The sequence below is a fragment of the Entelurus aequoreus genome, linkage group LG01, assembly GCF_033978785.1.
Source record: "Entelurus aequoreus isolate RoL-2023_Sb linkage group LG01, RoL_Eaeq_v1.1, whole genome shotgun sequence".
Classification (NCBI taxonomy): Eukaryota; Metazoa; Chordata; class Actinopteri; order Syngnathiformes; family Syngnathidae; genus Entelurus; species Entelurus aequoreus.
In genome coordinates, this window is record NC_084731.1 from 37,148,194 (window position 1) to 37,164,262 (window position 16,069).

General features: G+C 38.4%; 1 protein-coding gene across 4 annotated transcripts in view; it reads left to right on the forward strand.

Moving 5' to 3' along the window:
- sema3fa (sema domain, immunoglobulin domain (Ig), short basic domain, secreted, (semaphorin) 3Fa) overlaps positions 1-15,963 on the forward strand; it is a 121,319-nt gene extending 105,356 nt beyond the window's left edge. For 2 of the 4 annotated variants that reach the window (XM_062049341.1, XM_062049333.1), the window contains 9 exons: positions 314-383; positions 1,153-1,297; positions 2,448-2,670; positions 2,732-2,820; positions 2,899-2,940; positions 4,881-5,038; positions 5,115-5,182; positions 10,770-10,903; positions 13,123-15,961. In XM_062049341.1, the coding sequence (XP_061905325.1) occupies positions 314-383; positions 1,153-1,297; positions 2,448-2,670; positions 2,732-2,820; positions 2,899-2,940; positions 4,881-5,038; positions 5,115-5,182; positions 10,770-10,903; positions 13,123-13,536 (1,343 nt within the window). In that variant the 3' untranslated portion in view covers positions 13,537-15,961. Of the gene's footprint in view, positions 1-313; positions 384-1,152; positions 1,298-2,447; positions 2,671-2,731; positions 2,821-2,898; positions 2,941-4,880; positions 5,039-5,114; positions 5,201-10,769; positions 10,904-13,122 lie in introns of all 4 variants that reach the window. The other 2 variants (XM_062049335.1, XM_062049332.1) reach the window with 2 other exon arrangements.
- The last annotated feature ends 106 nt before the right edge of the window (positions 15,964-16,069 follow it).

Here is a 16,069-nt window from a genome sequence, read left to right on the forward strand (position 1 = left end):
CTGAGCTCCTGAGAGCGGCCCATTCTTTCATAAATGTTTGTAGAAACAGTCTCCATGCCTAAGTGCTTGATTTTATACACCTGTGGCCGGGCCAAGTGATTAGGACACTTGATTCTGATCATTTGGATGGGTGGCCAAATACTTTTGGCAATATAGTGTATGTGTTGATGTTTTAACCAGCTTTCTTTGTTTATGTGACATTTTGTCTCAGCTGCAGATGCAAGTTGTCTTTATTTTGCTACCCTGTCATGTTTTTTTCTTTTCCACAATTCAAATAATCATTAAACAAATATACTGAATTGTCTTATTATAGGGGACGTTTATATCCAGCCTACGCAAGACACCAAGAATCCCGTCATCTATGGCGTGTTCTCCGTTTCAGGGTGAGTATCAATCATGGCAGATCAATTCCTGTTTCTTTCCTGTCGACCGGTTGAACGTATGCATCTATGTTTTTCATACACGCACACACTTATTTCCTCTGCTGCAGTGTCAGACAGGCATGATGAAACGTGTTCATGACAGAGGCTCATCACACTAGAGCGGTCCTTCTCAATTATTTTCTGTCATGCCCCTTCTTGGGGGACATAATTTTTTTCACACCCCCTTAAATTGAAATACAATTGAGAATTTGTATTTATATATCCGTACAACCACTCTGAGTTGCTGGCACCTACCTGCCACCTAGCGTGTGGCTAGTGTATTATTGTCTCCCGCACCACCCACCCCACCCGTCACCTTATCATGCCAGCCCTACTATATAAATACTGGTCTAATGTTGATAAAACTTTCAAGGATATCTGTAATTCATGTTCGAGCAGTGCTGCCACCTAGCTCCAGGCTGGTGTATTATTCAAGAATGAAAAAAGACGCTAACACTGGAGGTCCCCCTTGATAGCTCACTATTTGAGAAGCACTGCGCTAGAGACACACACACACACACACACAGAGCGCCTGTGCTCTGACCAGTGCGTGTAGGCGTTTCTATGTCAGTGTGTCAGAGAGCCGGTCGCTCTGAGAGTAGGTTTGTGTTTCCAGTAGACTCGCACAGTGCGAGCGCGTGGGCAGGAAGTAGATTTCTACCAGCCGCTGTAATTATCTCAGTGTTGGCTTGTGTTTGCGTTCGCGCTCACACTTTGATTTTCTGTGCAGGTCTGTGTTTAAAGGCTCAGCCGTGTGCGTCTACGCCATGGCTGACATCCGCATGGTCTTTAACGGGCCTTTTGCTCATAAAGAAGGACCCAACTACCAGTGGGTGGCCTACACTGGCAAGATCCCTTACCCTCGACCTGGCACAGTGAGTCCTAAAGCTGGCATCATTGGGCTTCTTTTCTACAGGAATACTTTGTGTACTTATTTTATTTGTAGCTAGGATTTACCTCAAAATAGGGATTTTTTAAAAATCTTGTTTTTTTTTTATCTTTAAATTTGCCTAAAATGCCAAAGCGATACAAAATATAACAGCATATAACACAACATATACGTATTTAATATGCATATTTAAAGCTGAGGTAGTTTTTAATGACTGACTTGTTTAAAGTGTATACAAGTCAGACAGTAAACGCTTGTTAATTTATTTTAATTGGTTCTGGGCCTGATCATGGTAAATTAATTTCTGCTAAGAAGGAATTATTAATTATAAATACAATATTTTCATAGAGCATAAAAACTGTTTCTTAACATTACAACATTATTTAAAAGCCCTCTAGACATGAAATTACATCAACATAATCACCTTTACGCTCCTTTAATCCAATCAGCCAATCAATGGCCACGATACTAAGCAGCACACTCCGATTGGTTTGGTCTCATCTGCTGGCCAATACTACTGTAATATTAATAGTTGTACTTAATTCAGACATTTTAATACTTAAGAGTGTTTCATTTATGACAAAAATATGTACAATATTTATTTTGAAGTGATAGAGTGAAGCTGCAAACTTCAAAGCGTGAAGAGACAACTATGTAACAAACACATTCATAATATTTGTATTTTCATAGCCGTTTCTGGGACAACGAGAGTAAAAATGTATTAATTAAAAATGAATACCTCTTTTTACTTAATTGTAATGGTAGTTTATTTCTCATGTATTTCTCATTAGTTGCTTCATTAGGCAATAATACAACATGGTAACTAAAAATCAACAATACATACAAGACACTGTAAAAGAAAGGATATGTAAATACATTAAAAAAATATTATTACTAAATTATTATTTTTAATAAATACTGTAATATTAGCCATGAAGTGTAAGATAAATCTGCAGTAAAGAATAATAGTTTAAGTTGCATGGCTCCCCCTAATGTTGATTATATTTCCCAGCATTGTGATGCTCGGTTGCCATTGTAATGATTATTTCTTGTTCTGATCACTATTTAAAACAAGAAATAAAATGTTCCAATCACTGCACGCTGCTTTAAAGTGACGCCACCACCTGTGCCAACAGTGTCCTGGAGGAACGTTCACCCCCAACATGAAGTCCACCAAGGACTACCCTGATGAGGTGATCAACTTCATGAGGAACCACCCCGCCATGAACAATGCGGTGTACCCGGTGCACAAGCACCCCCTGGTGGTCAGAACTAACGTGGACTATGAGTTCACCACAATCGCCGTGGACCAAGTGACTGCCGCAGACGGGAGCTACGAGGTCCTCTTCTTGGGCACAGGTAGGACGAGGGCTCGGGTGATTCATTGTGTCAGAGAGTCAGTTTTTGTCTTGTGTTTCAGACCGAGGGACGGTCCAGAAGGTGATTGTGTTGCCTCGGGATGACCTGCAGACCGAGGAGCTGGTCTTAGAGGAAGTGGAGGTTTTCAAGGTGGGAGATTACTGTTATTTACTTCATTTCACACTAAAATGGACATTTTCTAATACTTTTAGGATTATTTTTCGACAGGTTCCCACACCGATCACCACCATGAGGATCTCATCCAAACGTGTAAGTTCTGACTGAAACTTTCGACATAGGAATATATTCAGTACAATATAGTCCATGTAATATAGTTCATATAATAAAGTCCATGTAATATATTACATTTAATCTATTCCATATAAAATAGTCTGTGTTATATATTACATTTACTATAGCTCATATAATATTTGGCATGTAATAGTCCACATAATATCCATCCATCTTCTTCCGTTTATCCGAAGTCGGGTCGCGGGGCAGAGCCGAAGCAGAGAAGCCCAGACTTCCCCCTCCCCAGCCACTTCGTCCAGTTTCTCCCGGGGGATGTTGAGGCGTTCCCAGGCCAGGGCGGAGGCCAGTCCCAATACACCTCCTCACCCTACTTGTTAGCCCTATCCCTACATTTTGTGTGTTCCCGTGAGGGTAGTTGCGTTTCAATGACTGGGTAGTAGACATACAGTAACGAGGGGTAGGGGGTATGAATCTAGCCCTTCATAGTGAGGGATTTCAGATGCTGACTCGCTAAAGTAGGGGCAGAAAAAATTCCACAATTTCTCCCTACGTTATATATTATATTATATGTTAGTTTGCTAGCTAGTCATCCAAGCCAAAATACTAAATAATGATACTAAAATACTATTACTATAAAGCTTGCGAATGTGAAAACATTACTGCTACATAACTTCAAAAAATTCACAAGAGACAACAGTCGTAGATGGCGGCTTCATCTCCGTGTACTTTTTCGTTTATTCTTCAACCGAAGCATGATAAATGATAAACACAACATCTAATCAGGATGCCCCCGCCCCGACACCTCAGAGGCCACGGGAAAGACCCAGGACACATTGGGGAGACTAAGGCCCAATCCCAATACACCGTTTCACTCACTACCACTAGACCTTACTCACTACAATTAGCCCTCACTCACTACCACTCTACCCTCAAAATGAAGCAACAAGGGGTAGAGCTTTGTAATCTTCCCTAGGAATTGGGACGCCACTTGCTACGTCACTGCATAGTTCATGTTTGGGCACGTAAGCGACTACGTAGTTATGTTTGCACATACTTCCCACTTAGGGTTGTCCCGACACCAATGTATTGCTACCAAAATGTATATCGTTATGTATTTCATATAACATATTCCATAAAAAATATTTTATATAATTTAGTCCATATAATATATGCCATATAACACAGTCCATAAAATATAGTCCAGTGATTTTCACACTGTGGTACATATATTATATATAATATCACATATATTACATATAAAACATTACATACAACATATCGAACAGACACATGTGTCCCACTCAAAAGTTGCAAACCTAAAGGAGAAAAATATTTGAAATGTGCTTTTATTTTGAAACTACAACACAGGGTCCTGAGAGATGGCAAGGAATGTTTCCTAAATATGACTTATTTATGACGACTTGTCATTAGTTTACATTCATATTTAGAAAGCACGTCAATTGATTTGAGTCATTTTAATTCTGGGATGGTCCATTTATTTTAATTTCCAGGTTCGTACAGTCTTGAAAAACCTGGAAAGCCATGAAAAAACGAAAACATTTTAAAATATTTGAAAAAATACGACATTCTGACAATATAATTGCATTTGTGTACGTATATTGTTAAAATGTATTAACATTCTGCAAGCAATGCCTGTGATTAATCATGATTAATCCAAATACAAGTTTGATTCATCTGATTTAAAAAATATATAATTTGACAGCAATCATTTTAATTGATATTAATGATTGAACAATCAGTTTTTTACATGGTTTGTGGGGTTTTTTTTATGACAGAAAGTTGTTACTTAAAATGGCTAATATCATTTTGTAGCGTAGTTATTGTATGACATATATGTGAACTATTGATGGATGAGTCAGGTCTGTGTTTTGTGTTAAACTCATTCCATTTTGTGTGTCCACACAACAATAACACGTTTGTGTGCTTGTGTCGTACAGCAACAACTGTATGTGGCGTCCATGTTGGGTGTGACCCACCTTGCGCTGCATCGCTGTGACGTGTATGGCCAAGTTTGTGCTGACTGCTGCTTGGCCAGAGATCCTTACTGCGCCTGGGATGGAAAGTCCTGCTCCAGATACTCGGCTTCACAGAAAAGGTGCGTTCACTGACGCCACCAAACCTCACAGTCAAACGGCATAACGGTTATTCAATTCATCTTCAAACATTTGCAGACGTAGTCGTCGTCAGGATGTCAAATATGGAAACCCCATCCGTCAGTGCAGAGGTTACAACTCCAATGGTGAGCATCTTTCTGGAGGTACACACGCGCACGTAATACACTCTTCTAAGTGTGTGTGGATGTGTGTGAGGGTGCACACGCACGTCATGTTCTAAATGTGTGTGTGTTTGTGTATGAGGGGCCGTTAGGGACATTATTCAGAATTACCTCTTACATACACTACTGAAATGTTTTTCTCTCACACACTCTACTGAAACACTCTCATACACACTACTGAAACATTCTCATACACACTACTGAAACACTCTCATACACACTACTGAAACACTCTCATACACACTACTGAAACACTCTCATACACACTACTGAAACACTGTTATACACACTACTGAAATGCTCTCACATAAACAACTGAAATGTTTTTCTCTCACACACTCTACTGAAACACTCATACACACTACTGAAACGCTCTTATACACACTACTGAAATACTCTCATACACACTACGGAAACGCCCTTATACACACTTCTGAAATGCTCTCACATAAACAACTGAAATGTTTTTCTCTCACACACACTACTGAAACACTCATACACACTACGGAAATGCTCTCACATAAACAACTGAAATGTTTTTCTCTCTCACACACACTACTGAAACACTCTCATTCACACTACTGAAACACTGCATATACTATACTAATGTACACACAACACACTTCCTACTACATATACTACACAAATGTACACATACTTCCCACTGCATATATTATACATATGTACTGTACTTAATCTTTCTACTGCATATACTATACACGTGTACACACCTCCTACTACATACACTATACACATGTACTGTATATACACTTCCAATTACATGTACTTTACAAATGTATGCACACTTCCAACTACATATACTATACAAATGTACTGTACATACCCTCGCTACTAATGTACTATACAAATATACATACACTTCCTACTGCATATACTATATTAATGTACACACAACACACGTCCTACTACATATACAATACAAATGTACACATACTTCCTACTACATATACTGTACAAATGTACATACACTTCCTACCACATAAACTATACAAATGTACACACACTTCCTGCTACATATACTATACAAATGTACATACCCTTCCTACTACGTATTCCATACAAATGTACATACACTTTTTGTACACCTATACATACTATTCACATACATATTCAGTACACTTTAGTAAAATACCTAAACATACACCTGCTCTAATGTATATATACACTTCCTAGTACAGGCACCTCCGCATACACTGTATAATATACTAGCACATATACTTGCTAATACACTGATAAATACACATCTTAGTACATACTGTATCCTATACAAATGTACACAGACTTACTAGTACACATACTTTATACATGCCCTGTAACTTGACTTTACATTTGCATGTACACTTCCTAATACACCTATACATACTACCGGTATTCATATGCACTTAGACTTGCTCACATACTGTATCTGTACATATTTTTTACTATCAGTACGAGAACATTTGCATACACTTTATATTTGTGAAATATGTATATATACACAAAGACTATACACATACACACATAATATATACAGTATATCATACTTGCCAACCTTGAGACCTCCAATATCGGGAGGTGGGGGGGTGGTTAGGGCGGGGGGCGTGGTTAGGGGTGTGGTTAAGAGGAGAGTATATTTACAGCTGGAATTCACCAACTCAAGTATTTCATATATATATATATATATATATATATATATATATATATATATATATATATATATATATATATATATATACATATAAATACTTGACTTTCAGTGAATTCTAGCTATATATATATATATATATATATATATATATATATATATATATATATATATATATATATATATATATATATATATATATATATATATATATATATAAATATATATATATTTATTTTATTATATATATAAATAAAAGAAATACTTGAATTTTAGTGTTCGTTTATTTACACATATACACACACACACACACACAACACTCATCTACTCATTGTTGTACTTGAAAGTGCAATGCTTTGTTAAGGGTTGAATTGGCCATCCTCTTTCTATTCTCTGTCACTATTTTTCTAAACATGCTGAACACCCTCTCTGATGATGCATTGCTGTGTGGCACGCACAAAAGTGCTTTCATCAAATGCACGAGAGTGTGGAATCTTCCATCTCTCCCTAGCATGGCCCAAAACTTTGTCCAGTTTACATCTGCTGTGACAACTAGAAACACACGAGCCTCCACCAGGGGGCAGTGTAGCGTACCCAGATGTAAAACCTCTTTTGCACAATCAGCCTTTTCATATAAAGCCATAAAGGAATGGAACGACCTCACAACAAACTTGAAAAGTCTAACAGATTACTCTTCATTCACAATTGAAGTTAAAAAGTGGCTTTGGAGCAATCAAAGCTGCTCACACGGTCACTAAGATGGGCATTATGTTTGACACATCAACCTAATGTGTATTATATTTATCCATGAGAGCATTTTTTATTGTAAATTGTGAGGTGTGTCTGTTAAAATCATGGTTGTTTTTACAAATGATGACAGATGTGAACAAAAGCATGTATTGTCTTTGTGTGATGATGTAAATGAGGTGTGGTTGTATTGTATATTAAGTATGTGTCCATGAAAGGGCATTTTATGACTTTTTTCTTAATACTTGTGTATGATTTTATTGTCATAATTGTATTGCATGATTTTTGTATCCCTTTAATTTAGGTAGCCAGGGACTGCAGATGGAAATTAGCTATTTAGCTATAATCTGGTACAGAACATATCTGCCTTTGAACTTAATGTTTCTGTACATTGTCCCTTCAAATAAAGACTAAACTAAAACCGGTCAATCCTTGCTTCCTGGGGAAGATCTTCCCTGGCAAGCAATTGGTACTCCAGTACTTGTACCCGGAGGCTGGTCAGGTCCAATCGCAGCTGCGGCAGACTATTTTTTTTGGGGCGTGGCCTCCAGCTCCGGCTGAATACCGGGAGTTTGTCGGGAGAAAATCTCTGTCGGGAGGTTGTCGGGAGAGGCGCTGAATATCGGGATTCTCCCGCTAAAAACGGGAGGGTTGGCAAGTATGCAGTATATATATATATATATATATATATATATATATATATATATATATATATATATATATATATATATATATATATATATATATATATATATATATATATTATACACACACATACATACATATGTATATACCCACATATATATATTTATATTTATATATATATATGTGTATACAGTAGCTTCAATGCATGCTACAGCACAAGACACCACCTGCTGGTCAAATGTATGATTACAAACAGCTGTATCTTAACCACATAACGTCTGATGCATTGAATTGTTGCGTCAGTTATGGCTCTTGGAAATGACAATAAACCATAAAAAATGTTTGACCGAATGGTTTTGCTCGTTAAACTAACAAAGTATAATAAAATATATTTTATAGCAAAATATCAGGACAACCCTAATATAGATATATACATCGCGATTAAATATTTTAATTGTTTGACAGCCCAAATACATATATTTTTATATATATAAAAAATGTCAGGAAACGTCTATCATGACGTGATGCACATAAAAGTCTCAGGAACCCATACCTGGTACGAACAAGAAGTCGGCCATCTTGGTTTCCGTCTTCCATTTTTAAATTGTTGCTGCTTATTGTACAATGTACTTAGGTTTTTTTAGAGATTTCTCCAATCCTTTAAGTCACTTTATCTGTAATAAAGACAATTGGCAACCAATCTAGCATCTATTTTTGGTGTTATTGGAGACTGTACTCGTGTTTAGATTCTGTCGCTCCATCTTAAATAGTGAAAATCGCTGTCCGCGGGTATATCTCAAATATATTAAAGTACATCCACAGCGCGGACACGCTGCCTCTGCTCCAGACAACCTTGTGTGTATAGCTGTTGGTAATGGGTATGTTAGTGTGTTATGGTGGTCATTTTTCCCATGGTCTGTGAACATACCGTGTTGGCAGAGAATGGACAAGTGTAGTGTGTCTAGGAGTGAAGCACGGAGGCAGACGTGTGTGCACAGAGGAAATACTTGTTAAAATTTGGCCCATTGGTAGCATAAAATTGGCCATAAAAGATAAAAAGAGCGTCAAACTTTGTTTTCTTCTGGACGCTACAATATATTGTATTACTTTATTTTGTTAGGTGTGGCGGCTAATACGAAGCCCGTACATTAAGGAGAAACCCTAAACGTAGTTAAACCGGATGTATAAAGTAGCGCTTTTACTTTGAAGCCGGCAAAGTGTGTGATTGGTTTGAGAAAGTAGCTTGACATGATTTGATATCAGCTCAACTGTTTGCAATAACAAAAAAGTATCTTTTCGACATCCTGCCGACCGTCTTTCATTTCTGTTGATCTTTTATGTCATTTTACTTACTAAATCAGTCACAGTAACAATCTAAATGTTATGTTATCACTGCACCTTAATCGTAATCTGAACAGGGAATTGAAGCACCACCCACCTCTAGAACGAAACACACAGCAAGCTTTTGCTGCAGGGACGTCGCCTCTTCTCACGGCAAAAAATAGTTATTTCTTGTCGGGAGAACAACTTGCCATGACTTTAAACCTGATATTTCCATTATGTAGCCTTTCCGTTGTCCATTTCAGCTCGCTTGCGGCTCATCTGTGGCAAGTGATATGCAGCTTAGTTCATACTTGCCAACCCTCCCGTTTTTAGCGGGAGAATCCCGGTATTCAGCGCCTCTCCCGACAACCTCCCGGCAGAGATTTTTACCCGACAAACTCCCGGTATTCAGCCGGAGCTGGAGGCCACGCCCCCTCCAGCTCAATGCGGGTCTGAGTGGGCACAGCCGTTCTCACTTCCGCTTTCCCACAATATAAACAGCTTGCCTGCCCAATGACGTCATAACATCTACGGCTTTTAGAGAGTAGAGTGCACAACAAGGAGAGAGAGTTCTTGGTTTTATTGTTAGGCAGTTTCATTAACGTCCTCCCAGCGCGGTAACAACACACAACAACAGCAGTCACGTTTAGTCTACCATAAAGCAGTTCGTCTGCAGTAAACAGCAATGTTGTGACACTCTTAAACAGGACAATACTGCCATCTACTGGATAGCCTGCAGAACACTGAAATTCAAGTATTTTATTTATATGTATAATAAAATAAAATTAAATTAAAAAAAAAAAAAATATATATATATATATAGCTAGAATTCACTGAAAGTCAAGTATTTCATACATATATATATAATATATATATATATATGAAATACTTGATTTGGTGAATTCTAGCTGTAAATATACTCTCTTCTTAACCACGCCCTTAGCCGCCACCCCCCACCTCCCGATATCGGAGGTCTCAAGGTTGGCAAGTATGGCTTAGTTCCCCTCTGCCACGGCATGGCCCGGGGGTCAAAAAGGAAGTGTTCGTGTTAAGCGGCCGTTAAAAAAATGTGTGCCATTATTGAAATTTATAGTTAAAGCGTTATTATCGCGTTAACTTTGATGTATACATACATATTTATATACATGCATATATATGTACTTGCTATCATGAAGGTTTGTGTTTTTGCAGCCAATAAGAATACTGTGCAGACGGTTCAGTACGGCGTGGAAGGAAGTACAACGTTCTTGGAGTGTCAGGCCAGATCTCCTCATGTGTCTCTGAAGTGGCATCTCCAGAAAGAAAACAGCGACCGTAGGAAAGAGGTGAGCACGTTTCCTTCTCTCCTCCACATTGATTACAACTTATTAATACAACTTGTATGAATATAATAAATATACATTCACAGGACACTATATTAGGTACCCCTCACACTGAATACCATAGAGCAGATGTTTGTTTTTTAAAGTACCAGTAGAATGGAAAAACAAGTTGACTTTATACGTGACAATGCCATGTTTTTTCTTCTACGTTTGGACGCCTCTTTGGGGCCTGTAACTTGCACGAAAAGTCCCCATATTTTGCAGGCACTTCAAGTATGATGAAAAATTTCATATTTTTGGTGTCCCGAAAATTCAAGTTTAAAATTAAAATTTAAAATAAGACAAAATTAGCCCCTCCTAACAGTTTCACGTATCGACACGAAAATGGCAGGAAGCGTCTATCGTGATGGGACGCACAAAGAAGTCTCAGGAACCCATACCTGAAAACGAACAGGAAGTCAGCCATCTTGGTTTTTGCCTTTCATTTTGCGGCGAAAAAAAGGGTCATACTTAGGGACTTTGGCAAAATGAGTCACGCTTAAAATAATACACATATAGGAGATGAAAGAGGAAATTGCTAACAATTTTTCCTACGCCCTAAGATGTGGGCGTGGTATGGCGGCAAACTTTGCTCCAAAATGTTTTGGCCATAAACAAAACCTCTTAAGGACATTGGCCAAATGAGTCGCGGTCAAAATTGCGGAAACTACACATAGAGGTGATGATAAATTGTGAACATATTTCACCTTCGCAGTAAAATGTGGGCGTGGTAATGCACCAAACGTTGATCTAATGGATCACCACAAAACACGAAACGTTAATAACTCGACTCCACAAGTTCAGATCTTGATCATTTTTGGCAGAAATGATGTTGATGACGCCCCGGAGTGCCCGATAGGTCAGTACCAGTTCACAGCCACTCCAAGTGGGTGGAGGCTGGCAGCAAAATCTGCCCCACGCCATTACCAATAAATCTGTCTTTATGTACTTTAGATGATCTGTTCTCCTTCCTAACTGACATGTAGCATTAAGGTCGCGGCCTGATCATGCCTAGACGTTCATTTTGACATTACCATCGCCGCCTTGTGGTGAAAAAGTATACCTGTCATAACTTCCTTCCACATGCTCCGATCTGTCTGAAATTTTTGTTGGTGAGTCAAGGTGTTGGGTGGGATGCAACTGCCATTATCACTCCCTTGTGGTGGAAAATCATAACAGTCATAACTTCCTAACACATGCTCCGATTTTCATGACATTTTTGATTGCGGGTCAGGGTGTTGGATGGGACGTAACTGCATCACTGCAGTGGGGCAATATCGCCCCCTTGTGGTTGAAAAATGTAACTGCTATAACTTCCTTACAGATGCTCCAATCTTCCTAAAATGTGTGATGGTAGGACTTAACTGCATGACAATTGTGGCGCCATTATCTTTTACCTTGTGGTGAAAAACTATAACATTAACTTCCTTACACATGCTCGGATCTTTCTGAAATAGTTGATGGTGTGTTGGGGTGCAACTGCATGACTACAGCGCTGCCATTAATGCCCCCTTTTGGTGAAAAATTATAATTTTCATGCTTCAATCATCCTGAAATTTTTCATGGTGGGTTGGGGTGTTCAGTGGTATGCAATTGCATGATTACTGCGCCACCATTATCACCCACTTGTGGTGAAAACGTATAACTTTCATCGGGAAGGATGTGACCGCAAGCGTGCCGGCCGACTCAGCGGAGGCAAGGGCCAGTTTAGTGCTGCTCGCAGCTTTAATCATTTTAATATTTGATTAATATCTAATTATTTAATTATTGTATTAAAACGTTGTAAAACATGTTTTTAAGCCTTAATTACGAATATTTTCAATTTAGAATACATTTTTACTTTGCAAAAAATGTATTTACCAGCCAGGCTTGAAAGCAATAAAGGGATAAACAGGGGTTTACTGTACTTAGTTACTGATCATAGTTTTAGTGTTTTGTTTGTCAGCTGGATGTTAATGGAAAATAAATAAAAAGTATAATCAATGTTGTCTTTTTATCTTGAAAACCCCAGAAAATTGAGTTTAATTTTTTTAGATATTTATTGTTTTTTTTACAGGGCAGCAACAAAATGTAAATATATCTACATCTATAATTCTGATCATAACATTAAAATATTGTATTAAAATTTTCTACTTTCTTATTTAAACGATTTAAAGGTAAATTAATGGATGACGTCCCCACAGATTCGCTGCGAGGGTCGCATGGTAAAGACGGACGAAGGCCTGCTGATCCGCTCCTTGCAGATGTCGGACAGCGCCACCTATCAGTGCACGTCCACGGAGAAGAACTTCAAACACACGCTGGTCAAGCTGCAGCTGGTGGTTCTCTCCAGCCGCACCGTCAACAACGTCCCGGCGGACACGGGCATCCCCGGCCTCGCCCCGCTGCAGTCCAGCGCCTGGACGCCGAGCGCCGGGCAGTACAAAGACCTGCTGACCATCCTGAGCCAGCCTGAGATGGGCCTCATCAACCAGTACTGTCAGGACTACTGGCAGCAAGGAGACGCCACGGACGGAAAGAGCAAAAGTTTGAAGGAGTTGAAGGAGCAGAAGAAACCTCGCAACCGCCGGCATCGCGACGAGGACACGCAGACATGAGGGACTTGTGCAACGTCTCTACTAGAGGACAATATTTATTGTAGCTTGTAAAAAAATTCTTTGTACCTCATAGATCAAGTTTTTGTCAATAGTTTAATCCGTGCAAATATTGATATTAGTATTAATGTTGACAATATTATCTTTGCTGTTTCAAACTAAGACTGCTTGGAGCCTCCACGCATGACATGGATCATGGACCAGGACAATGGAATAGGACCATGAATCATAAAATCATGGATCATTGACTGTGAACCATGGACCTAGATCATGAACCATTGATTATATGCCAGGACCATGGACAAAGACCTGGATCATGTTGGATGATTGGACTCCAAGCTGGCAGAAGAAGAGACATCCTTCACATGTCAAATCCTTCCAGTAGTGTTTTTCTGTGTTAATAACACATCTTCATGTTGTGTTTATTATCAAGTGTGATTATTGTTTTTTTTACTGAAAATTTTAGCTGTTTAGGAACACAAAGGCAGATTCCAGTGGGCAGCTAATATTTGAAACCATTTCATGCAAAGCACTTTCTGTTGCCAAAATGCTCATTTTTATTCATCTTTAGCAGCTAACTGGCATGTTAGTCTTCCTACAAAACAATATAAATTCCAATTTTTGGCCTCATTCTGTCACGTAACTTTATGTTCAATATTATTATTGTTTGTGTGAGCTAACTCTTCTAATACTAAAGCGCTGGACACAAAATCTGTCAAAACATGTTGACCGAGTTTTTTATGAAAAAGCCCAAGGCGCGGTGATGAAATAATGCATAATTCAGATTTATAAAACATTCTATTGTAACTTCAGGATGTTTAGATGGACCAGCATGAAGTTTGGTACACAACTTTATGTGACTGACAAGAACATGTGTGTAATTTGAGAGCAATAGTTTGAAAAACATGGCCACCATCAAACAAAATGTAGGAACATGGGCGAGATTTCACAACAACAATAATAATAACTGTCCATAAGTTATTGATCATTTGGTTAATGATAACAATGAGGGAGATATAAAAATCCTCTGCCCCATTTTCTTACTTTCATTTTCAGGATTAAAAGCCAGGCGTCCCACTACTTTTGTCCATGCAATATATTCATGAAAATGAGAATGTTGCAGTTCGGTATACATTTCTTACACTTTTTACGTTGCAACTTAGCATTCCTGACATTTTAAAATGTTGCTTTCATCAAAAAAGTTTGCTTTAGGAAACACTGACTATTATCATTTAATTTATGATCCTGCAAATACCAACCACAATAAGGCACTAGTCACAATCACAGGGGGGGAGGGGAACCTGTGTTACCTTGTTAAGGAACACTAGTAACAACCACTAATTAAAAACGCGAGTAACACACCCTAGTCACAAACCACTAGTTATGACTACAAGTAATAACCACTAGTTACAAAACACTAGTAACTACTTTTAGTTGCAATCACTAGTAACATAAACTATTTATAACCACTAGGAACAGCCTCTAATTACTACCGTAGTCACAAACCTTGGTTATGGTTTACTAGTTAGTAAGACTAGTTACAACTTATAACCACTAGTAACAGCCTCTTGTTACAACCACCAGGCACAACCCTAGTTATGAAACTCTAGTTACAAACCCTACTTATAAAATACTAGTTACAATCCTAATAACAGCCTCCAGTTACAACCACCAGGCACAACCCTAGTTACAAACCCTAGTTATAACACCTAGTAACAGCCTCTAGTTACAACCACCAGGCACAAGCCTAGTTAGGAAACACTAGTTACAAACCCTAGTTAGTAAATACTAGTTAAAATCCTAAGTAACAGCCTCGAGCTACAACCCTAGCTACGAAACACTTAGTTACAACTCCTAAGCTACAAAGCACTAGCAAACAACCACTAGTTGTAACTACATGTTACACCACAACAACACTGGTCTGCTGAGCACCAATAGATACTGTAGGTCTTGCCAGTGGGGTCTCTTCATGGCACATTATGTATGTAAAGTGTATATACAATGCATGTAGTGTATGTACAGTGCATATACAATGTATATACAGTGTATGTATACAGTATGTATGTACAGTATGTATATGGTATTTGTCTACAAGAGACCGTGTTCCTGTGGATGTCAGTGAATGTTTTCTCATTGTGGGAATATAAAACTAAGAAAAGCGGGGGGAAAAAAGAAATATGGACTAAGTAAGGTTTTTGGGTTTCTTTTAACGAGCGAGGTGTTGTCCAGATTGTACTTTGAAAATATTTCATTTGACGTTCTACGTCTTGTTTTGTCAGATTTGCGTGTGTATCGTCAAAGTTATGAACGATAACGATGACACGGGATGCTGACTAATAAATGAAAGTTTATATTTTATAAGAACAAAACTTGTCGTTCTTTGACATTTTAAACAAGTTAATATTAGGATTTGTCGAGCAGGACTTAGGCTTTCAAGGTAATGTTAGGGTTTCAAACTGGATTCAGGGGTTTTAATTCAATCAATCAATCAACGTTTACTTATATAGCCCTTAATCACAAATGTCTCAAAGGGCTG